The sequence below is a fragment of the Lontra canadensis genome, unplaced genomic scaffold (genome assembly GCF_010015895.1).
Source record: "Lontra canadensis isolate GAN:19392208 unplaced genomic scaffold, GSC_riverotter_1.0 scaffold41, whole genome shotgun sequence".
Lineage (NCBI taxonomy): Eukaryota > Metazoa > Chordata > Mammalia > Carnivora > Mustelidae > Lontra > Lontra canadensis.
The window spans coordinates 15,997,567-16,022,359 of record NW_022631035.1 but is presented as its reverse complement, the minus strand read 5'-3'; the positions used below and the strand labels follow the sequence as shown (position 1 = coordinate 16,022,359).

Sequence of the window (24,793 nt, the reverse complement as noted above, 5' to 3'; positions counted from 1 at the left end):
ACATATGTTCTTGTCTGTATTGTAGCTTAATGGTTTAGTATAATATTAATTTTATACTATAACTTACAAGTTAATAGCTTCATGATCACCGTGTGGTGATATATATTGAACAAAAAATGTGCATGAGATAGGCCATGAGAATCTTAAAATCTAGATGAAGAGATAGGTCATTTACATAAAAAATAACTAATGTGCTATAAGATCAAATTAGTGATACATATTTATTATTTTAAGAGTTCAGATGAAGATTAGATTCATCTGAAAAGAATTGAGGAGGGCATAGAAGAAAGGGTAACATCTTGGTAGGTAGAGGGAAAGCAAGAAAACCCTGAGACCTAGACATTAGAAGGGAAGAAAAGAATGGAGACATAAGTAGGATTTGAAAGATGAGGAATGAGAGACAGTTGATAGGTCTACATTGAAGGGAGTATTAAATGTTACCTCAAAACAGGCCTCAATATATTCTTTGGGCAAGAGAGTGTCAGGTGCGAAGCTGTCTCTAAAGATTGATTTAACAGTGTATTAGATTACAGAACCACTAGGAGCAGGAAGACCATTAATTCAATCCATTCATTCAACAAACAAGTGGCACTGTGCTGGTAAGAAAAGAGAGGTATATACTGGTCTCTGACCCTGGAGAACTCACTGAAGAAAGACAGATGAACAAATAACTACAAATTGTGCTAAATGTTAAGGAGAACTTGTGCAAGAAGGAGGTAGAGCATTAAGGTGCAGTGGTTTAATTTAGATAGGATGGCCAGGTAAGCAGGTCCTGAGATGTGATAGGATGAGAAGGAGTCATCTACTGGAAGAATTGGGAGAAGTGTCTTCCAGACGGAAGGAAGAAGGTATAAATGGTTCTAGGGTAGGAAATAATACATATGTTATTACCTATATTAGGCTACTACTAAAGTATTTGTTATTAAATAAAGAAGAAACTGACAAATGGGGGGAGGGACAAAAGTCTCTCTTACATTAACATTTGTTTCCAATTATTTAAACAATAATCATTCTGTTAGCAGCTTTATTAGCTATTCCCATGTATACCAAGGTTCTGAACTCTAAGTGAAAGAGAGTCAGTATAAGACAAATTCAGTTTAATAAAGGAATGGGAAAAAAGCAGATTGAGGTGACAGTGACTGGGGAGCAGCAGAGAGATCACTGTACACATACAGAAAGGATGTGGGAAACATGAGAAGCAGAAATAGATGCGCAAGGAGACAGATATCAAGGTTTAATTTCTCCTATGAGTTTGCTTTATATAATGGGTCTATTTTATATGGATGAAGTTGAGAGTTGGATGCATATGTACCTCAAGAGAGTATTTAAGGTGAGTACTATACCATCTTTTTAAAAATGCTAGGTACCTATACAAATTTTTTGAATTATAATTTAAGCTGATTATTTAGAATTTCTATGTAAACTGAAAATACTTTCTCTTGATAGAGGTTAAGGAACTTGCAAATGCCTTAAACAAAGTCACCAATGAAAAAGTTGATGTTGATGAAGTAAAATCTATATTGAAAGGCCTGGGGATTTATTGCCCAAAGGAAGAATTACAGGAGGTACTTACATCTATTCCTCTTGATAGTAAGTATTCCTTTTCTGAGTCATTTATTACGTATCAAACTTCTGTTTACTTTCACTCATGAATCCACAGAGCTGATTGATTAGGAATAAAATGTAATGAGTTCAATAACATTAGATTTTCCTTATTAGGCTGGATGAGAGTTTGTTTTGGATTATTCTCATATTGAATTATCCTAGGGAAGTATAATCTTCCACTCTTCTTTCCCTTTCTTTGGCTCCTGGGGTTTGAATCATACATTCTTATTGGACAGGGGCTGTGAAGCTCCCTCAAGCCCATGAAGCACAGGGCCAAGCTTTAACATGGTGATAACGAATACCAGTTTGGTTTCCCCACAGTCCTCGAAGAGCTACACTGGTATTTTTGAAATCCTGCCAGTGGGATGATTAGTTTACGTGCAATATAATTCCACTCATAGTAGATATAATTATAATAGATAGATATAATTATATGCACTCATAGTGCATATAATTCCACTCATAAGTAGAATCCAAAAAAAAGTCAAATGGGTGCCTGGCTGGCTCAGTGTGTAGAACATGTGACTTCTGATCTTGGGGTTGTAAGTTTGAACCCCGCATTAGTATTCTTTTTTCTTAAGTTCCAAGTATATGACTAACAAAAGGCAAAAGACTGCATGCTTCCTTTATTAATATGTCTTTGCTTACAAGTATATATAGTCTTCTTTAGGTATGGTTGAGTTTGGTTTATGGTACTTCTAATGAATATCTTCTTGTCTTCCCTCAAAACAGAAATGGTGGGGAACCTAGGTGGGTGGGTATCTGCCTTCAGGCCTGGACATGATCCCAGGGTCTTGGGATCGAGCTCCACATCGGGCTCCTTGCTCAGCAGCGAGCCTGCTTTTCCTTCTCTCCTCTCCCTTCTCTTGATTTCTCCCTTTCTGTATCTCTCAAATAAATTTAAAAACTTCTAAAAAATCAGGAAAACGTAAATGGTTATAGTAGGACTTGTAAGTGGTCCCAACTGGAAATATGTGTAAAATCCATAAGATGCTCACTGGCTCTTCAACAAAGAAGACCACAGGAGTCATCATAATCATATTCCTTTTCATAGTTAATGTGAGATGTGTTTAGCAGGATCAGAGTTAGAAAACAGGACTAACTTGGTTCTGAACATTTAGTAAACATGCATATCTTGTCACTCATTCTTTTGTATCTTTGGATCTTTCATTTCTTTATGTTTCATTTTCAGATGAGGGGAAAGTGGACTTAAAAGATTGTCTGACCCAGTTAAAGAAAATGCCATATTTTACAAAAGATTCAAGTGAGTGAGAATTTTTTAATAATAAAAATTTTGAGTAGAATTCTTCAGTTTTGATTTTGTGCATTTGTCTAGTTTTCTAATGCTAAAGCACATCATGTGTATAACAAATGTACTGGGATGATGAATCAATCAGGGATCCTTGTCTGACCTTTTCTTGAAATTGTAGTATTTTTTCCATCACTCAAAAAGGATAAATATATGAAGTCCATCTGGATTTCATATCCAAGTTTGTGTTTAGTATCCAAGATTGTGATCAAGATGGCTGCCGTGAGTTGCCAGTGTCTTGGACACTCTGAAATCCTGTGGGAATAAAATTGATGTTCTCTTCTAATTCGAAAAGATACATGCACTCCTATGTTGGTTGAAGCATAATTTATAATAGCCAAGACATGGAGGCAAATTAAGTGTTAACAGATGAATGAATAAGGAAGATGTGGTATATTTATACAATGAAATATTATACAACCATAAAAAGGATGAGATCATGCCATTTGAGACAACATAGATGGACCTAGAGGGTATTATGCTAAGTGAAATAAGTCAGACAGAGAAAGACCAATACCATATAATTCCACTCATAAGTAGAATCCAAAAAAAAGTCAAATGGGTGCCTGGCTGGCTCAGTGTGTAGAACATGTGACTTCTGATCTTGGGGTTGTAAGTTTGAACCCCGCATCGGGTGTAGAGATTACTTGAAAATAAAAATATAAATAAATAAAGCCAAACAAATAACCAATAAACAAAAAGCAGAATCAAACATATAAATACACAGATCATATTGATGATCACCCAAAGGAAGGAGATTTGAGGGTTGGGCAAAGTGGGTGAAGGAGTGAGGGAGATAGAGGCCTCAAGTTATGGAATGAATAAGTCACAGGAATAGATAGCACAGCATAAGGAATGCAATGATACTGTAACAGTGATGTAATGGGACAGATTGTAGCTACACTTCTGGTAAACATAGCATAATGGGTAAACTTTCAAATCATTAATTTGTACACTGGAACTAATGTAACATTGTGTGTCAGCTATACTAAAATTTTTTTGATCAGTATTTCCTTTTCTTTTTTATCCTATTATCATTTTATTAAAATGGGATTCTTATCATGAGAAGATTAGCTACTGAAACAAATATAGGAACATGTTGAAACATCTAAGCTTCCTCCATATTATGTAATAGGTATTCTTCCCATTACTCCACTACCTAGCCATGAAACATCGAATATAATCTGGCTTTAATGTGTTCAGTTAACTGACTTCTCCAACAATGAGATATCTGTGATGTCTGTGGAACTTCTGGGTCTCCTTGAAGTTTAGGCTAAATGAGCCTTGGTTAGTAAATTCACAACAGTTTTGGATCCCCTGGGTCTCCTTGGAGCAGCCCATATTCTTGAAATTAATTGAAATTGCTTAATGTCCTCTAAATTTTAGTTTCCAAAATTAAAACTGAACTAAATTCAAAAGATCTAATTTAGATAGCTACAAGGGATGAAAGTATTCACCAGAGCCAAGATATTTAGGGAAATAGCCATAATGGTGTTTCCTCAAGTGACAAAATATTTTGTCCTTAATCTTTGATTTTCTAAATGGGGCCTATAAAACTTTTCCAGGTGTGTGGCTTATGAGCAAATCTCTCACAGGATTAATGTTTATGATGGGATAGGGTTTATGATAATATAATATTCAAAATTTCTTCTTACTTGAACAATTCATACATGGTACTTTCAGAAATGAATGTTATCTTTCTTTGGTATTGCTATAGCAGTGCCAGTCTTTTCATTATTTGGGGGACATATTTGTGTTCATGTGTTGGATACATCTAAGTATCCACTGAATGAAAAAAATTAAGAACAGTCACATCAAACTTTGGATGGTTATCTAATTTTTGGCAAGATAATTACTTGTGTGGTTAGTTATCATAGCTTTAATGGAATTCCCAGCCTCAGAAATGCCAGAGGTGAGTATAAGCAGATGTCCTAAGATTTCTTTTTATGTAATTACTCTTCAGTCTCAGAATTAATATTTGCAATGATTTGTTTGGCCTAGTGGCTAAGCATTTTGCCTATGAAATCGGACTTCACACTTGGGTTCCCATTTAGTAAATGTGGATGCTTAGGCAGACTAACCTTGCTAAAGGTTTCCTTATCTATTAAATAAGGAATTTTTGTGGTATTAAATGAAATGGTGTATATAGAGCACTTAGACGCTCAGACAGAATACTTAATAAGTGATAGAAGTAGCAGTAATACTACTACTAGAATTTGTTGTTGTTGTTATTATTATCCAGGACCCAGTACTGATATTTGAGTGGTTGTTTTTTTTTAACTTCATACATTGTATATTTTTTCAAATATAGAAAAAGAAGGCCCCCTGAAAACTCTGGCTGCCATTAGGAAAATTATGGTCACTCCTGAAGAACTAGGCTCCATTATGAAAAATATAGGAGTTCCATTACCTGAAGATGTGCTTGAAAGATTACTACAGAATATAACTCTCACAGGTGAGTCATGTTTCTAGATATCCTTTATCTTAGTTGACATGCATTTGTTTGAAGTTTTCAAGAATCCTTAAGGGGTTTATCTGCTTCATGGATTATCCAAGGCTCTTTCAACCTACTACCCTGTTGGGTTCTACTTATATTCAGTAGCCTCATACAAAGGAGGATCTATAGGGGATGAATGTATGTATCTGAATGATATGCATCAGTTTGTCTTCCTTATTGAATATATATGTCTGTATTTCAAGACCAAATATATAAACTGTTTTTTTAGTACAGCAATTATGCTATAGTTGTCAGTCTTTGATCATATTCCCTGTTCCCTGACACATCTTTTTTCTTTCAGAGGATGGGAAAGTGAATTTAGAACAGTTTATGAGCAATTTAATCAATTCAGGATTTTCACCTCTACCTGAAAGTAAGAATTTTCAGTTGAATAGAGATAGATAAGATGTGGGTTATGGATCTCTTGGGAAAACCCCAGCTAGGATTTTGAGATGACCTTAAAATGATTTAACACTGGCTTAATTTTCTAATGTCTTTATCCTATCCATGTCAAATGTATAGCACAACTAAAAGAGAACATGCCCTAGTTACCTCTTCTGCCTCATCTGAGACCAGGGTCTTGACTGCAGTTATCTTCTCACTAAGGGTCTTATGAAGAAAAAAATAGCATTAGTTAAAATGACTGAAACAGTACTTGGAATTAGGCTGTTTAAAGTGTAATCATATGAGACATATTAACATGATAACGAGTGGTTTCCTGATACTGATTTATAATAACTCTTCATCAAGAAACTAGTGAGAACCTCTGTTACTATTAGGAGAATTTTTGTTCAGGTTTATTATTTTTCTTCTTTTGTTATTTGAATATTGTTTTCTTTGGTTACTTCTTTGTATTGGCTCCTCACTTTTTTTTTCCAGTTTCTCTTTGTACACCAATTCAAAGTTTAATGTTAGCACAATGTTTGTCAATTATAGTGTTAACGACCAGTTTCTTCTTTTGGTTTGCATAATATTTTCATAATCTTAGGCCTCAGAGTTCCCTGATAGGTTGCTCTTTCTTGCCCCTCTGGTGGTGAAAAGGAAGGAACGATTTATATTTTGCACATTAAATGAGAAGAATGTTTCTTTTTTTGTGTGCAAAGAATATTTCTGACACTAAGCTAAAATTGCACCTGTGGTAAAATCACTTCATACTGCCCATTTTTAAGCTCTCTCTATGGTTGCAGAAGCTCAAGGTTTACTTCTTTGACCATTGCCACCTACTTTTGGTTAGGCATACACATGTATCTTTGACAAGCCAAAAGTATTTATGAAGGGATGTTTCATAGAAATGACTTTTTTGAGGGAACTTCCTAATAATATATGTCAACTGTTTTTGAGAACTGGTGTTAAAAACAGCCATACCAAGTGTCATTGTGTTTCCTGATGACATTGCCCATTATATTATTTAGTGATGAATATGAAAAATGTGTTGAAATTTAATATCAGAAAAAAACTGTATCTCTCCCAAAGACCAGTGTGCTTCTTTGTGTAGACAATAACCCAAGTTCCCCTTTATGCCTTAGCTTCTAGAAAGTTCAGATCTAAACTTCATATTTAATCATTATAGCTTTGTTGGCTTCGTTTGTTATTTACTACCTTTTTCTTAGGTAGTATAATTCTCCTTTGAATTTTTATTTCTATTTCTATTTTATATTTCTGTTTACATTTATTTCTATTTTAAACATTTTAATATATTCTTTTTAAAACATATTAACTTTCATTGAATAATTCCTCAAACTATTTTGGGATGTCATTGGGTATACAGTATGAAGCAATGTATCAAAAACAGCTATCCTTGAATGCTGGCCCATGGGATATTAATGAATATGCCATAAAAAAAGAGTCCTATGACTAAATTTGGAAAACACTGGAGTAGAAAACCAACTTAAGCAAATTTCTCTGCCACTAGACTATTAGAGACTTTATATGTTTAAGAGTTTGATAGAGTTAATAAATAGCAGACCCTGAATCTGCCAGATCACAGAACTCTTTTGTTGTTATTTTATTTTGATAATTTTAGAAATGATACCCAAAAATCCAGCAATTACACTAATAGGTATTTATACAAAGGATACAAAAGTACTGATTTGAAGGGGCACATGCACCCCAATGTTTATAGCAACATTATCAACAATAACCAAACTATAGAAAAGAGCCCAAATGTCCATTGACTGATGAATGGATAAAGAAGATATGGGAGATATATATAATGGAATATTACTGAGCCATCAAAAGGATGCAGTCTTGTCATTTGGAATGACATGGATGGAGATGGAATGTATTGTGTTAAGCAAAATGAGTCACAGAAAAACTAACACTATATGATTTTACTTATATGTGGAGTTTAAGAAACAAAATAGGGCACTGGGATGGCTCAGTTGGTTGGGCGTCTGCCTTTGCCTCAGGTCATGATCCTGGAGTCCTGGAATTGAGCCCCACATTACCCTCTTGTATTCCTGAGACTGGCAGTTTATGTTCTCCCCCTCCCCCCCCCCCTTTTTTTTTGGCCAGTCCTTACTGGACTTCATCAACTTGGTTGATTTTCTCAAAGAACCAGTTTTTGGCTTTGATAATTTTCTCTATATTTTGTCCGCCTTATATTTTGCTGACTTCTTTTATCTTTGTTATTTCTTTCTTTTTACTGACTTTGGATCTACTTTACTTTTTTCCTAGCTTCTTATGGTGAAACCTATGGTGACTGATTGCAGCTGTCTCTCATTTTCTAATATAAGCATGAAGACCCATACCCTTCTTACTAAACCCCTCCTTGGCTGCATTCAATGAATGTTGAAATGCTTTGTTTTCATTATAATTCAGTTTGAGATATGTTCTTTTTTCTTTGTGATTTCTTCTCTTATCCATGTACTATTTAGAAGTGTGTCATTTAATTTCTAAATATTTGGGGTTTTCTTAGTTTTTTTTTATCATTTTTTAAAAATTTATTTTCAACATAACAGTATTCATTGTTTTTGTACCACACCCAGTGCTCCATGCAATCCATGCCCTCTCTAATACCCACCACCTGGTTCCCCCAACCTCCCATCCCCCCACCTCTTCAAACCCTTCAGGTTGTTTTTCAGAGTCCATAGTCTCTCATTGTTCACCTCCCCTTCCAATTTCCCCCAACTCCCTTCTCCTAACTCCCCATGTCCTCCATGCTATTTGTTATGTTCCACAAATAAGTGAAACCATATGATAATTGACTCTCTCTGCTTGACTTATTTCACTCAGCATAATCTCTTCCAGTCCCGTACATGTTGCTACAAAAGTTGGGTATTCATCCTTTCTGATGGAGGCATAATACTCCATAGTGTATATGGACCACATCTTCCTTATCCATTCGTCCGTTGAAGGGCATCTTGGTTCTTTCCATAGTTTGGCAACCGTGGCCATTGCTGCTATAAACATTGGGGTACAGATGGCCCTTCTTTTCACTACATCTGTATCTTTGGGGTAAATACCCAGTAGTGCAATTGCAGGGTCATAGGGAAGCTCTATTTTTAATTTCTTGAGGAAATTAGTTATTTTATTGTTACTTATAATTTAATTCCATTACTGTCAAAGAACATATCCCTTATGATTTCAATTCTTTTCAATTTGTTGGCTGCACGGCACTTTATCATTTTAATTTTTTTCCTAGGAAGTAGGGTTGATGACAGCAACCTAGATACTTTTCCAGGAAACATGAGGATGGAGATGTCAGGTAAAGAATTTTTTAAGATTCTGAAGGACCTGTCAGTTGAAAGTGACATATACATACACACAGTTCACATGGTTCTATGTTCTGAGAAGTCCTTTTATTAATCTAAATGTCTTACATATAAAATTCATTTAGAAAGAACCATAGAAAATGATAAAAAATAATTAAAAATTACCTTAAATGTCATGCTTTAGGTTTCCCTACTTGAGAATAAATTTTATGGTTTCTGAAAGTTTCATTTGGGGAGTGTGGAGGAAAGAAGGCTATGTATTTACTTTGTTAGTACTTTAGATCTAAACTTATAGGAATACTTTAGCAATCTTTCCTCTGTATTGCTGATTCAAAAAGCATTATTAAGATCCCACAATGTTCTAGTATTGTGCTAAACACTGAGAATTAGAATTTAATGAGACATGATTTTGGCCCCTCAGAAGATGATGATCCAGTAGGAAAGCGGATTGACCCTTCCATAGCCCTGCCAAGTGTCCGGATGACAGAATAGAGACTTTCCAGGGTTCAGAGCAAGTCCAAGGACCTAGAGAACTGCTCCCACAGAGCAGAGTCCTAAGCTGCCACCATTACCATTAGACCCAGTCCAATAGATCAAGAAAGTCCTGGCACACAACATTCTGTAACTCAGAATTTTTTTTTCAATTTTTCCTCCCTTCCCCTTTTTAAAGTGCTAGTCTGCACTTTGAAAACAGAATCTAGACATTAACAAAAATCAGCTTCTCTGAAGAAAAGCATTTCTAGAACAAATGCTGCTGTTTTTCACTGCCTTTATATAGCTCAAAACAATACAAAAATTTATGAAACACAAGTTATTTTTACAATGTTAGAAGACTGGGATTTTCAACCTTATAAATAGAAGAACATTTTATACATAGAGGTATGATGCGTTATTATTATTTAAAGAAACAATGACAAATCCTTTAAGTTGCAAATCTAATAATTACCAGTGAATTAGTCAATAACAACTAAACCAAAAATTCAATGAAGAAAGCCGATATAATCAAAATGTTGAAAATGGTGGAACAACCCAACCATTAAGCAATTTGCTTACTGTTTTTAATATGATTATAAAATGTGAAGAAAGTCCTTATCTTATCCCTCCTTTTAGTGATGTGGTCATACATGAGACAGGCACAAGGTTAATCAAGGCGGGTGGTCAGGTAGCAATGGGAACTGCAGCTAGGACCAGACAGGCAAGGGGAGCATGGAAGAGGAAAGGCCTAATTTACACCAACAGGGAACTGGATATGAAGGAAATAGGACTAAATGCATCTGTGACAACAAAATCATACAGGGGAGATGGCTGCTCATGTCCCTGACCCCCCAGTTTACAGAAGAGTGGGAATAGAGGTTAACTGGTCCTAACACAGACTTTATAGGCCAGGCCAGGTGGTAAAAGCATTCTGAATGCAAATGCTAGCATGTGGCGGTATGCACTTGGTGTGGTGGGACACAGAAAAGAAAATGAAGGAACAGCTTCAGCCAGGTAGTTTCTGTAGTTAAGGAGTCAAAACGGAGGTGACCGTCATAATAATATGTCTGCTCTGATCCTCGTTTATTTTTATGTCTTCATGCTGGCATTCACTGACTGACCTCCCTTTGCACTTGGCATTTTATCTTGCCATCTGTACCGGCCCTTGTTGCTGTGCTCCTCATTTAGACAGTCCAGTGCTTGGGGCTTTTGGCTCCTCTCACCAAGCCCTGTTCCTTTCACTGGGTCACAGGAAACGTTTTGCTATCTGATGGTATGCTGGGGATGCGGAGAATTTGTTGGCTGTTGCAGACTCTCCTGCTGTGATGTCAGTGCTCCCACTTCTTCTCTACCCTCCCCTTGCTGTAGTTTCTCAGCAAGGTCTGTATGTCCTGCTGCCTTCCAGGGCTCCCAATAGACTCTCAAGAACAGGCGCCATTTTTCTTGGTTGGCTTGCGCAATTGGAAGAGGCAGCTCACTAAAATGAATGGCTTAAAAGTTTCGTTGGGTAACAAGGAAAAAAAGATGCCATACCCCTATCTCCTTACATGAGCAGAATAAATGTGTCTCTTTTTTTTTTTTTGATAGGTAAAGGATTGATTGATTGATTGATTGATTGATTTTTTTATTATGTTCAGTTAGCTAATGATGTACTATATGCTGGTGTCTCTTTTTCTTAAGATCTGATTTTTAAGCAATACCCGGTGTGGGGCTCGAACCTACAACCCGGAGATACAGAGTTACATGCTCCACCAACCCAGCCAGCCAGGTGCCCCAAATGTGTCTTCTTTTCATCACTGCCTAAAAGGGAACTCATTCTGAGTCCTGAAAGATACTACAAAACTTGAATTCTGATTTTTTTTGCTTGTTATATATTTTAAAGTGCCTTATTTTGTAACTGATTCATTATCTCTCAGAAAACAGGATTCTTCATTGATTCTTTTTTTCTATTTTTTTAATTTATTTTATTTTTCTAAATTAGCATATAATGTATTATTTGTTTCGGGGGTACAGGTCTGTGATTCATCAGTCTTACACAGTTCACAGCGCCACCATGGCACATACCCTCCCCAGTGTCCATCACCCCCCTACTCCATCCCTCCTACCCTGCAACCCTCAGTTTGTTTCCTGAAATTAAGAGTCTCTTATGGTTTGTCTCCCTCTTTGGTTTCATCATTGATTCTTGATAGCTTTCTTTTTTCCTATTCTTTATATTGATTTGGAATTAAATTAGATTGTATTTAGGTAAATAAACACAACTTCCCTAAATCCTCTGTTTACATTAATAATTTTATAACATTCGCTATAATTATAAGTATTTACCTTTGTGACCTAGTTTCTCATTTTACAGCTGATAAAAAAATGAACAAGAAGAATGGGATAAGAGATAGGAGGTCATCTCCTGGTGAGTGAAAAATTTGTTAATTAACTAATTCATTTATTTAACAGATATTTACTGAATAGGTGATGCTATGTTAAGTGCTAGAGATTTGAATAAGTATAATAAATTTTTTAAACTTACAGTAATATCTGTGGCAAATTCTTTTGTATATTTTGAAAAACAATGTGTATTAGATGGTTTCCAGTGAATTAGTCAATAAAAACTAAACCCAAAATTCAATGAAGAAAGCCAATTTGCATTTTTTAGTCAAAGTCAATTATTTATATATCAGGCCCCAATGAGAACTTCTTGAAGAAAATATAAGAAAATAATTTTGTGACCTTAGGGTAGAAAAAGATTTCTTAGACAAGTGACCAAGAGTTCTAAGCATGAAATTTTAAAAATGATTAAATTGGATCACATCAAGATAAACAACTTCATTTTCTGAAAGACACAGTTCAGAAAATAAAAGGCAAGACACAGACTGGGAGAATATATTTGCAAAATGTATGTAACTTAGTACTGATATCCAGAATATCAAGAACAACTCCAGCATAAGAAGACAAACCAATGAAAGTGAGCAAAAGATTTTGCTCATTTTGGACATTTCACAAAAGAAGATATGTATGTTGACTAAATGAACTTAAAAAAATCCTAATAAATAAAAATTTTTAAAAATTCCCATGGAATTTTTATGTACCCGACCAGATTGTGTAAAATGATGGAAAAAAGAAGATATATCAATGGCCAATGACCACATGAAAGGAGGCTGAATGTTATTAGTTATCAGAGAAATGCAATTTAAATCATTAATAGATACTGCTGTTCATTCCCTAGAATAACAAAAATTTAAAAGATCGTAAGACCAAGTATTAGCAATAATATGGAGGAATTGTAACTCATACAATTGCTAGAGGGTATTCTAACCACTGTGGAGATAAGTATGGCAATTTCTTAAAAAGCTGACCATAAATTTATTATAAGACCCAGCAATCCCAGTAGTAGGTATTTTTCTAAGGTAAGTGAACATATATATATATATGTTCATAAAAATATTTGTGCATGAATATTCATAGTGGCTTTATTCATAATAGCTAAAAATTGGAAATAATCCTAATGTCCATCAACCAAACCATGGAGGAATAAACAAAGTGTGGTGCTTGTTCTTAAAGTTGCTTTTAATTAAAGGGGGAAAAGAAATATGTAGGCAAAAAATAAAAGAGAAAATTTGATTTGGAGGTTAGGAGTATCATATTAGGGAAGGTGCTTTCTGAGGACTAAGTGTGCTCATGGTCAGCTTTAAGAATATTAATGCAAGTGATTGTGCTGCTTTTAAATTCTACCCCAGCAGCCTGGTTGATTTGATTAAATGAAACAAGTGTTGATTTAGGAATCTGATAGCAACAGTTTTCTGTCTCATACTAACTTTGTGACTGTAGGCAAGTATCTTAACTTTTCTGAGGCTCAGTTTCCTCATTTTTTTAAGTCATGATAACTTTACAGAAGATTGAAACATGGTATATGAAAGCACCCATCACAGTACATGCCTTGGTAGACACTCATTAAATTCAGTTTTCCTTCCTTCCCAGTGTGAAAGAGAGATTAGAGAGGTCAGGAGATCAGATCAAAATGATAGTTTTGGAGGAGAATACTTTTAAATCTTTAAGTTTCTGTTCTAATGCTATCAGTAGAGTTTAATGTCTGAGTACTCTAAAAGAGCATTGTACCATTTGAAGAGTACTCATTTTTTCATGTTTTTGTGATATAGCAAGGGAGGATAGAAATACAAGTGTAGTAAAAATCATGGGAAATTGTTGATTTCCTATGCTCTGTTTCACAATTAAGAATTTCATATTCTGTTCTTGAATCTCATTGTGATCTCTATAATTCATATCTTGTTTTACAGCTGATGGAATAGTTGCACCTAATAAAGTAATAAATAAAGTGAAAGCTGTTGCATGTGAGAAGTTGATGTAAAACTAAGATACTGTGCTTTTTTTTTAAAGATTTTTTATTTATTTATTTGACAGATAGAGATCACAAGTAGGCAGAGAGGCAGACAGAGAGAGAGAAAGAGAGGAGGAGAAGGCTCCCTGCTGAGCAGAGAGCCAGTGTGGGGCTTGATCCCAGAACCCTGGGATCATGACCGGAGCTGAAGGCAGAGCTTTAACCCATTGAGCCACCCAGGTGCCCCGATACTATGCTTTCAAAACATACTTTCACAATAGTATTCATAATGATTTTTTTATTAATGAAGTATGGTTGACATACAATGTTATATTAGTTTCAAGTGTACAATAGTGATTCAGTAATTATATACATTACCAAATGCTCACCATGGTAAGTGCAGTTACCATCTGTCACAATACAATGTTATTATGATATTGACTGTGTTCCCTATGGCATACTTTCTGTCTCTGTGGCTAGAAGTTCGTACCTCTTAGAAAGGTATAGACCTATTTCATGGAACCCTCACTCCCCTTACCTCTGGCAACCAGTACTTTTCTGTTTCTGTTTTTTTGTATGCTTATTCATTTGTTTCGTTTTTTAGATTCCACATATAAGTGACATGATATGGTATGTTGAGAAAAATGTTAGCTAGATATCACTATCTTGGAAGAGAAATCTGTTTTATTTAGTTTTTAGTATGTTGATACTAGCAAATCATTCATTCATGTTTTTGCCATCAGGATTGAACAATATCTACAGGTATTTTGGAATCACTAATAGACCTGAAATCTAAATATAGAAAAGACAAATGATCTGAGAGGAATAGAAGGAGGAAGAAGGAAAGTAATCAGAAAGAAAAAAATATTAAAGAAATAGTTGTGTATATGTAGCAGAATCAAATTTAATACACCATGTAATAAACAGGGTGTTCTTTATTTTTTCTAACTATTTTCCCTCTTCATCCCCATCCTATTTTGACTGTGAGTGGGGTAGAAGATGTTGGAACATGGGAGGACAGGACTTAAGTTGACCAATTAAATTTCATCTAGTTTCAGAGACCTCTCCAGGGTTAGGTTTAGGGTAACCCTCTGGGATTGGTCTACAGGATACCAGGCACATACCCTCTCGCTGGCCCTAACCTAACTGTAACCCTAGATTTGAGAAAGAAAAAAACGATGTGGCATATATATGAGGAATATTACTCAGCCATAAAAAAGAATGAAATCTTGTCATTTGAAGTGACATGGTTGGAGTTAGAGATTATGGTCCCAAGGGAAATAAGTCAGTCAGAGAAAGACAAATACCACGTGATTTCACTCATATGTAGAATTTAAGAAACAGAACAGATGAACAAAGGCTGGGGGGGAGCTGTGGAGAAAGAGAGAGGCAAACCAAGAAACATATTCTTAACTGTAGAGAACAAACTGATGCTCACCAGAGGAGAGGTGGGTAAGGGATGAGTTAAACAGGTGATGTGGATTATGGATGCGCTTGTGATGAGCAGTAGGTGTTACATGGAAGTGTTGAGCCAGTGTATTATATCCTGAAACTAATATTATACTGTATGTTAGCTAACTGGAATTCAAGTAAAAACTTTAAAAAAATAAAGCTTAACCTAGTTTCTTCTGGTTTAAAATAAAAAGTTTCTTTTGGGGGAGGAGTCAAGATGGCGGAGAAGTAGCAGGCTGAGACTACTTAAGGTAGCAGGAGATCAGCTAGATAGCTTATCTAAAGATTGCAAACACCTACAAATCCAACGGGAGATCAAAGAGAAGAAGAACAGCAATTCTAGAAACAGAAAATCAACCATTTTCTGAAAGGTAGGACTGTCGGATAAGTGAATCCAAAGCGATGGGAAGATAGACTGCGGGGGGAGGGGCCGGCTCCCGGCAAGCGGCGGAGCAACGGAGCACAAAATCAGGACTTTTAAAAGTCTGTTCCGCTGAGGGACATCGCTCCAGAGGCTTAATCTGGGTGAAGCCCATGTGGGGTCAGCGTGGCCTCAGGTCCCGGAGGGTCACAGAAGGATCGGGGGTGTCTGAGTGTCAGAGAGCTTACAGGTATTAGAATGGGGAAGCCGGCTACAGAGACAGAGCCGAGGAGTGAGCTCTCAGCTTGGGGTTACCTTGAACCGGTCGCAGGCTCGGTCAGCTTGGAGCGCGGCCGGAGGCCAGGGTGACGGGAGTGATTGGGCGCTGTTCTCTGAGGGCGCACTGAGGAGTGGGGCCCTGGGCTCTCGGCTCCTCTGGGCCAGAGACTGGGAGGCCGCCATCTTCATTCCCATCCTCTGGAACTCTACGGAAAGCGCTCAGGGAACAAAAGCTCCAGAAAGCAAACCCGAGCGGATTACTCAGCCCGGCCCTGGGTAAGGGCAGTGTAACTCCACCTGGGGCAAAGACACTTGAGAATCACTACAACAGGCCCCTCCCCCAGAAGATCAACAAGAAACCCAGCCGGGACCAAGTTCACCTACCAAGGAGTGCAGTTTCAATACCAAGGAGAGCAGCGGAATTCAGAGGAGGAGAAAGCAAAGCACGGAACTCATGGCTTTCTCCCCATGATTCTTTAGCCTTGCAGTTAATTTAATTTTTTTTCTTTTTCAATTTTTTTTCTCTTCTTCTGCTAAATTTTTTTAACTTTTACCCTTTTCTTTCTTAACATTTTTTAACTAGTTTATCTAATATATATATATTTTTTCCTTTTTATATTTTTTCATTATTGGTTTTCTTTTTTTATTTGTTTCTTTTTTCTTTCTTTCTTTTTTTCTTTCTGAACCTCTTTATATCCCCTTTCGCCCCCCCTCACGATTTGGGATCTCTTCTGATTTGGCTAAAGCATATTTTCCTGGGGTTGTTGCCATCCTTTTAGTATTTTACTTGTTCCTTCATATACTCTTACCTGGACAAAATGACAAGGCGGAAAAATTCACCACAAAGAAAAGAACAAGAGGCAGTACCAAAGGCTAGGGACCTAATCAATACAGACATTGGTAATATGTCAGATCTAGAGTTCAGAATGACGATTCTCAAGGTTCTAGCCGGGCTCGAAAAAGGCATGGAAGATATTAGAGAAACCCTCTCGGGAGATATAAAAGCCCTTTCTGGAGAAATAAAAGAACTAAAATCTAATCAAGCTGAAATCAAAAAAGCTATTAATGAGGTGCAATCAAAAATGGAGGCTCTCACTGCTAGGATAAATGAGGCAGAAGAAAGAATTAGCGATATAGAAGACCAAATGACAGAGAATAAAGAAGCTGAGCAAAAGAGGGACAAACAGCTACTGGACCATGAGGGCAGAATTCGAGAGATAAGTGACACCATAAGACGAAACAACATTAGAATAATTGGGATTCCAGAAGAAGAAGAAAGAGAGAGGGGAGCAGAAGGTATATTGGAGAGAATTATTGGAGAGAATTTCCCCAATATGGCAAAGGGAACAAGCATCAAAATCCAGGAGGTTCAGAGAACCCCACTCAAAATCAATAAGAATAGGTCCACACCCCGTCACCTAATAGTCAAATTTACAAGTCTTAGTGACAAAGAGAAAATCCTGAAAGCAGCCCGGGAAAAGAAGTCTGTAACATACAATGGTAAAAATATTAGATTGGCAGCAGACTTATCCACAGAGACCTGGCAGGCCAGAAAGAGCTGGCATGATATATTCAGAGTACTAAACGAGAAAAACATGCAGCCAAGAATACTATATCCAGCTAGGCTATCATTGAAAATAGAAGGAGAGATTAAAAGCTTCCAGGACAAACAAAAACTGAAAGAATTTGCAAACACCAAGCCAGCTCTACAGGAAATATTGAAAGGGGTCCTCTAAGCAAAGAGAGACCCTAAAAGTAGTAGATCAGAAAGGAACAGAAACAATGTACAATAACAGTCACCTTACAGGCAATACAATGGCACTAAATTAATATCTCTCAATAGTTACCCTGATGTTAATGGGCTAAATGCCCCAATCAAAAGACACAGGGTATCAGAATGGATAAAAAAACAAAACCCATCTATATGTTGCCTACAAGAAACTCATTTTAAACCCGAAGACACCTCCAGATTTAAAGTGAAGGGGTGGAAAAGAATGTACCATGCTAATGGACATCAGAAGAAAGCAGGAGTGGCAATCCTTATATCAGATCAATTAGATTTTAAGCCAAAGACTATAATAAGAGATGAGGAAGGACACTATATCATACTCAAAGGATCTGTCCAACAAGAAGATCTAACAATTGTAAATATCTATGCCCCTAACGTGGGAGCAGCCAACTATATAAACCAATTAATAACAAAATCAAAGAAACACATCAACAATAATACGATAATAGTAGGGGACTTTAACACTCCCCTCACTGAAATGGACAGATCATCCAAGCAAAAGATCAACAAGGAAACAGAGGCATTAAATGACACACTGGACCAGATGGATATCACAGATATATTCAGAACATTTCATCCCAAAGCAACAGAATACACATTCTTCTCTAGTGCCCATGGAACATTCTCCAGAATAGATCACATCCTCGGTCCTAAATCAGGTCTCAACCGGTACCAAAAGATTGGGATCATTCCCTGCATATTTTCAGACCACAATGCTCTGAAGCTAGAACTCAATCACAAGAGGAAATTTGGAAAGAACCCAAATACATGGAGACTAAACAGCATCCTTCTAAAGATTGAATGGGTCAACCAGGAAATTAAAGAAGAATTGAAAAAATTCATGGAAACAAATGATAATGAAAACACAACGGTTCAAAATCTGTGGGACACAACAAAGGCAGTCCTGAGAGGAAAATATATAGCGGTACAAGCCTTTCTCAAGAAACAAGAAAGGTCTCAGGTACACGACCTAACCCTACACCTAAAGGAGCTGGAGAAAGAACAAGAAAGAAACCCTAAACCCAGCAGGAGAAGAGAAATCATAAAGATCAGAGCAGAAATCAATGAAATAGAAACAAACAAACAAAAAAAAAACAATAGAACAAATCAACGAAACTAGGAGCTGGTTCTTTGAAAGAATTAATAAGATTGATAAACCCCTGGCCAGACTTATCAAAAGGAAAAGAGAAAGGACCCAAATAAATAAAATCATGAATGAAAGAGGAGAGATCACAACGAACACCAAAGAAATACAGACAATCATAAGAACATATTATGAGCAACTCTATGCCAACAAATTTGACAATCTGGAAGAAATGGATGCATTCCTAGAGACATATAAACTACCACAACTGAAACAGGAAGAAATAGAAAGCCTGAACAGATCCATAACCAGTAAGATTGAAACAGTCATCAAAAATCTCCAAACAAACAAAAGCCCAGGGCCAGACGGCTTCCCAGGGGAATTCCACCAAACATTTAAGGAAGAACTAATTCCTAGTCTCCTGAAACTGTTCAAAAAAATAGAAATGGAAGGAAAACTTCCAAACTCATTTTATGAGGCCAGCATCACCTTGATCCCAAAACCAGACAAGGATCCCATCAAAAAAGAGAACTACAGACCAATATCCTTGATGAACACAGATGCAAAAATTCTCACCAAAATACTAGCCAATAGGATTCAACAGTACATTAAAAGGACTATTCACCACGACCAAGTGGGATTTATTCCAGGGCTGAAAGGTTGGTTCAACATCCACAAATCAATCAATGTGATACAACACATTAATAAAAGAAAGAACAGGAACCATATGATACTCTCCGTAGATGCTGAAAAGGCATTTGACAAAGTACAGCATCCCTTCCTGATCAAAACTCTTCAAAGTGTAGGGATAGAGGGCACATACCTCAATATTATCAAACCCATCTATGAAAAACCCACCACAAATATCATTCTCAATGGAGAAAAACTGAAAGCTTTTCCGCTAAGGTCAGGAACACGGCAGGGATGTCCGTTATCACCACTGCTATTCAACATAGTACCAGAAGTCCTAGCCTCAGCAATCAGACAACAAAAGGAAATTAAAGGCATCCAAGTCGGCAAAGAAGAAGTCAAACTATCACTCTTCGCAGATGATATGATACTATATGTGGAAAACCCAAAAGACTCCACTCCAAAACTGCTAGAACTGGTACAGGAATTCAGTAAAGTGTCAGGATACAAAATCAATGCACAGAAATCAGTTGCATTTCTCTACACCAACAACAAGACAGAAGAAAGAGAAATTAAGGAGTCAATCCCATTTACAATTGCACCCAAAACTATAAGATACCTAGGAATAAACCTAACCCAAGAGACTAAGAATCTATACACAGAAAACTATAAAGTACTCATGAAAGAAATTGAGGAAGACACAAAGAAATGGAAAAATATTCCATGCTCCTGGATTGGAAGAATAAATATTGTGAAAATGTCTATGCTACCTAAAGCAATCTACACATTTAATGCAATTCCTATCAAAGTACCATCCATTTTTTTTTTCAAAGAAATGGAACAAATAATCCTAAAATTTGTATGGAACCAGAAAAGACCGCGAATAGCCAAAGGAATATTGAAAAAGAAAGCCAAAGTTGGTGGCATCACAATTCCGGACTTCAAGCTCTACTACAAAGCTGTCATCATCAAGACAGCATGGTACTGGCACAAAAACAGACACATAGATCAATGGAACAGAATAGAGAGCCCAGAAATAGACCCTCAACTCTATGGTCAACTAATCTTCGACAAAGCAGGAAAGAATGTCCAATGGAAAAAAGACAGCCTCTTCAATAAATGGTGTTGGGAAAATTGGACAGCCACATGCAGAAAAATGAAATTGGATCATTTCCTTACACCACACACAAAAATAGACTCAAAATGGATGAAGGACCTCAATGTGAGAAAGGAATCCATCAAAATCCTTGAGGAGAACACAGGCAGCAACCTCTTCGACCTCAGCCGCAGCAACATCTTCCTAGGAACATTGCCCAAGGCAAGGGAAGCAAGGGCAAAAATGAACTATTGGGATTTTATCAAGATCAAAAGCTTTTGCACAGCAAAGGAAACAGTTCACAAAACCAAAAGACAACTGACAGAATGGGAGAAGATATTTGCAAACGACATATCAGATAAAGGGCTAGTGTCCAGAATCTATAAAGAACTTAGGAAACTCAACACCCAAAGAACAAATAATCCAATCAAGAAATGGGCAGAAGACATGAACAGACATTTCTGCAAAGAAGACATCCAGATGGCCAACAGACACATGAAAAAGTGTTCCATATCACTCAGCATCAGGGAAATACAAATCAAAACCACAATGAGATACCACCTCACACCAGTCAGAATGGCTAAAGTTAACAAGTCCGGAAATGACAGATGCTGGCGAGGATGCGGAGAAAGGGGAACCCTCCTACACTGTTGGTGGGAATGCAAGCTGGTGCAACCACTCTGGAAAACAGCATGGAGTTTCCTCAAAATGTTGAAAATAGAACTACCCTATGACCCAGCAATTGCACTGCTGGGTATTTACCCTAAAGATACAAACGTAGTGATCCGAAGGGGCACGTGCACCCGAATGTTTATAGCAGCAGTGTCTACAATAGCCAAACTATGGAAGAACCTAGATGTCCATCAACAGACGAATGGATAAAGAAGATGTGGTATATATACACAATGGAATACTATGCAGCCATCAAAAGAAATGAAATCTTGCCATTTGTGACGACGTGGATGGAACTAGAGGGTATCATGCTTAGCAAAATAAGTCAATCGGAGAAAGACAACTATCATATGATCTCCCTGATATGAGGGAGAGGAGATGTAACATGGGGGGTTATGGGGGTAGGAGAAGAGTAAATGAAACAAGATGGGATTGGGAGGGAGACAAACCATAAGTGACTCTTCATCTCACAAAACAAACTGAGGGTTGATGGCGGGAGGGAGGTTGGGGGAGGGTGGGGTTATGGACATTGGGGAGGGTATGTGCTATGGTGAGTGCTGTGAAGTGTGTAAACCTGGCGATTCACAGACCTGTACCCCTGGGGATAAAAATATATGTTTATAAAAAATAAAATTTAAAAAAAAGTTTCTTTTGGTTGATCCAGTTTATTTTGGGAAATTCTCAATTTTTCAAGACTTTCTCCCTCTTACACTCTACCCCTCAGAAAAGCATCCCAGTGTCAGGGACAGCTTGGGTGTCCTGCTGGTAGAGGAGGGTGGCCAGTCCTTGTTTCCTCTGGGTTCCTTTTTTTTTTTTAAGATTTTATTTATTTATTTGACAGAGAGAGAGAGAGAGAGAGAGAGAGATCACAAGTAGGCAGAAACAGGGGGAAGCAGGCTCCCTGCGGAACAGAGAGCCCTATGTGGGGCTTGATCCCAGGACCCTGAGACTGTGGCCCAAGTCCAAGGCAGAGGCTTAACCCATTGAGCCACCCAGGTGCCCCTCCCTCTGGGTTCTTGATAGTCTCTTTAACAACGTCTCAAATGTCATGAGTCCTGAGCACCCTGGTGACGTCTCCTGCTGAAGTTCACTGCTTGAGAAACTTGTGGTCTGGTTTGTTTGTTTGTTTGTTTGTTTTTGTTTTTTAGCAAAGTCAAGGATCTATGGTCCTTCTCTCACTAATTTGTCTGGCTAAGCCTAGCCCTCATTGGTGATGAGGTCCTGTGAGTCTCAGTCAAGCATTCTATTAGTCCCCAGACTGTATTGTCTGCTCCATCGCTTCTGCGAGGGTTCACCTTTCCCTTTGACTTGGTGTCCCATGGAGGATCCACTGACCTCCATCTCTAAGAAAACCTCCATTTGGCTTACTGGGAGGACATGGAAGTAACTGAATATCTTTCATATATACAAAGCCAGAGGGGGCAACTGGGTAGCCTGTTTCTAGCCCTCTCTCTTGCCTGTAGACACCATACCACAATATCTGTTCTTGTGACAATGTCATGTTGTCTGGACACACTGTGAGGTCAATCTCAGAGTTCCAAATAGGAAGTGTGACAAAAAGTCTCCTTGGTTTTTTCTATACCTTCACTCCCATTCCACCAAAATATCTAGAGTTTCTGTCTTACCTCCTCTCAGAGTTTGACTTGGAAAGGGGAGTAAGGAGCAGATAGAGATGAGGGGCATGTGCAGCAAGCAGCAGGAACACTTAAACCTTCTTGAGAGAAAGAGATCTTTATCTCTATTTCTCCTGCCTTTTCTTAAACCATAAAGTAGACTTTCTCCCTCCTCTTCTTACCAAGCAGGATGTGGGAAAGAAGAGGAAAGGAGCTTTCCTATGTTATCTATCTATCTATCTGTCTGTTTGCCTTTCAACCCTTTGGTTTACAATAAAACTAAATATTAGATCTTCAGATTTGCTTTGTTAAAAAGTGGCTTTTGAAAATTTAAAAAAAATTCCCTCTGAGTTATATAAATTTTATGGCTGGATAGGAAAAGTTTTATGGAAGAAAAGGAATATGAAAAAGAAAAATATGTTAATACCATTTAAAATGTCATACCTGTACAACATATTTCAACATGACAGATTTTCATTAACAATTGCTCCAAGGGGGAAAAGATTTTGACCTAACTTCCATATTTTTACAGAGATAGATACTCCTAATGAAGAAGGCAAATCAGAAGAGTGCTTCCTTAGAAACTTAAAACTGTTTATGAATTCCATTTCTCTTTCTCTGTGAGCTGAATTTTGCCTTGTCTTTAGCTAAGGAGAAGATGTACCATAGTGAAATCTTACATGATTTGAACACTTACTTTCAAAGGGAAGATGGATGATGAATTAACAAAAAACTCTCAATTGATCTATTTCCTAACCATTTGATAAGGAATCCTGCTACTACCCAATACATGGATCCGATATAACAAATTACTTTATTTGGCACTTTGTTTTGTTTTTGTTTTTTATATTGATCATATTGATATGAATTTTAACAAATTTTCCAAGAGAAGAAACAGTTTATTATTGCAGGTTAATTGTGAAATGTGGAATAAGAAAGTTATTATTCCATGATTTTGGTTAGCCAATGAATCTAGTTAGAGTTAAAAAAGGAAATCAATACTACTTTGGCTTAGAGGTAGCTATTAAAATGTATCAAGCCTCTGCTACATAGCTGACAGAGTTCTACACCTTTTCTTAAGTGTTATTTTATCTTCACAGAAGCTCTTCATTTCATACAACAGAAAACTAGGACTCCAAGAAGTTAGGTTGTTACCTAAATTCCAGTAGATAATAACTAGTAGAGAATAATATTCAAACCCATGTGTTCTTACTTCAGCCATGGCAGTTTTCTCATTTCACTACAAGTGCCTATTTCTACCATAAGAATTATACTCTGGAAAGTAATTCTGTTCCCTTTAGAAATTAATGGTGTGTATGTTTATGTCTCCAAAAAGGTTTAAGGGAAGAGAGCCTCATTCTAACCACGTATAATCTCCACATCCACTGACACATGTTCCACAGGTCTCGTATATCCCTGCCAAGAAAAGATCTATAATGCATAGGTATAATAGACGGAACATTTCAACACTAGTAGGAATTTTCGTATATATTTTTTCTCTTTCCTAAGGAGAAATGGTAGCTATCAGAGACCTGAATGAGGTACTAAGGAACATGGGCATTGAACTCACCAAAGAAGAAGATGGAGAGCTAAGAAGAAAACTTCCAGTTGATGGTAACTCATTTTAGATATAAAAAGCCCTTTGGGAAAGCTTGGTCTTGAGGCTTTATATCAGAGTCTTTCTTAAAAAAAAAAAAAAGTTTTTTTCTGAAACCAGATTAATTTTGTGATGATAAAAACCATGCAAAATCTCAGAAAAAACTCTGCTTCTAGAGTAAGAATGAATCCTGTCTTCCATTTTCTGAATCCATATAGAGTGCAAAGCACTTGACTACATTGATTCTGAGACCATTTTTCACATCTGGGGATGTTCGGAAGGCACAATTAAAAGA

The 24,793-nt window shown here is 37.0% G+C and overlaps 1 protein-coding gene across 1 annotated transcript in view; it reads left to right on the top strand.

Annotated features, from left to right (window-relative positions):
• EFCAB13 (EF-hand calcium binding domain 13) overlaps positions 1-24,793 on the top strand; it is a 217,963-nt gene that overhangs the window by 133,263 nt on the left and 59,907 nt on the right. The window contains exons 32-37 of the mRNA XM_032871038.1: positions 1,447-1,590; positions 2,798-2,869; positions 5,226-5,369; positions 5,713-5,784; positions 9,055-9,117; positions 24,411-24,515. Of these exons, the coding sequence (XP_032726929.1) occupies positions 1,447-1,590; positions 2,798-2,869; positions 5,226-5,369; positions 5,713-5,784; positions 9,055-9,117; positions 24,411-24,515 (600 nt within the window). The remainder of the gene's footprint in view (positions 1-1,446; positions 1,591-2,797; positions 2,870-5,225; positions 5,370-5,712; positions 5,785-9,054; positions 9,118-24,410; positions 24,516-24,793) is intronic.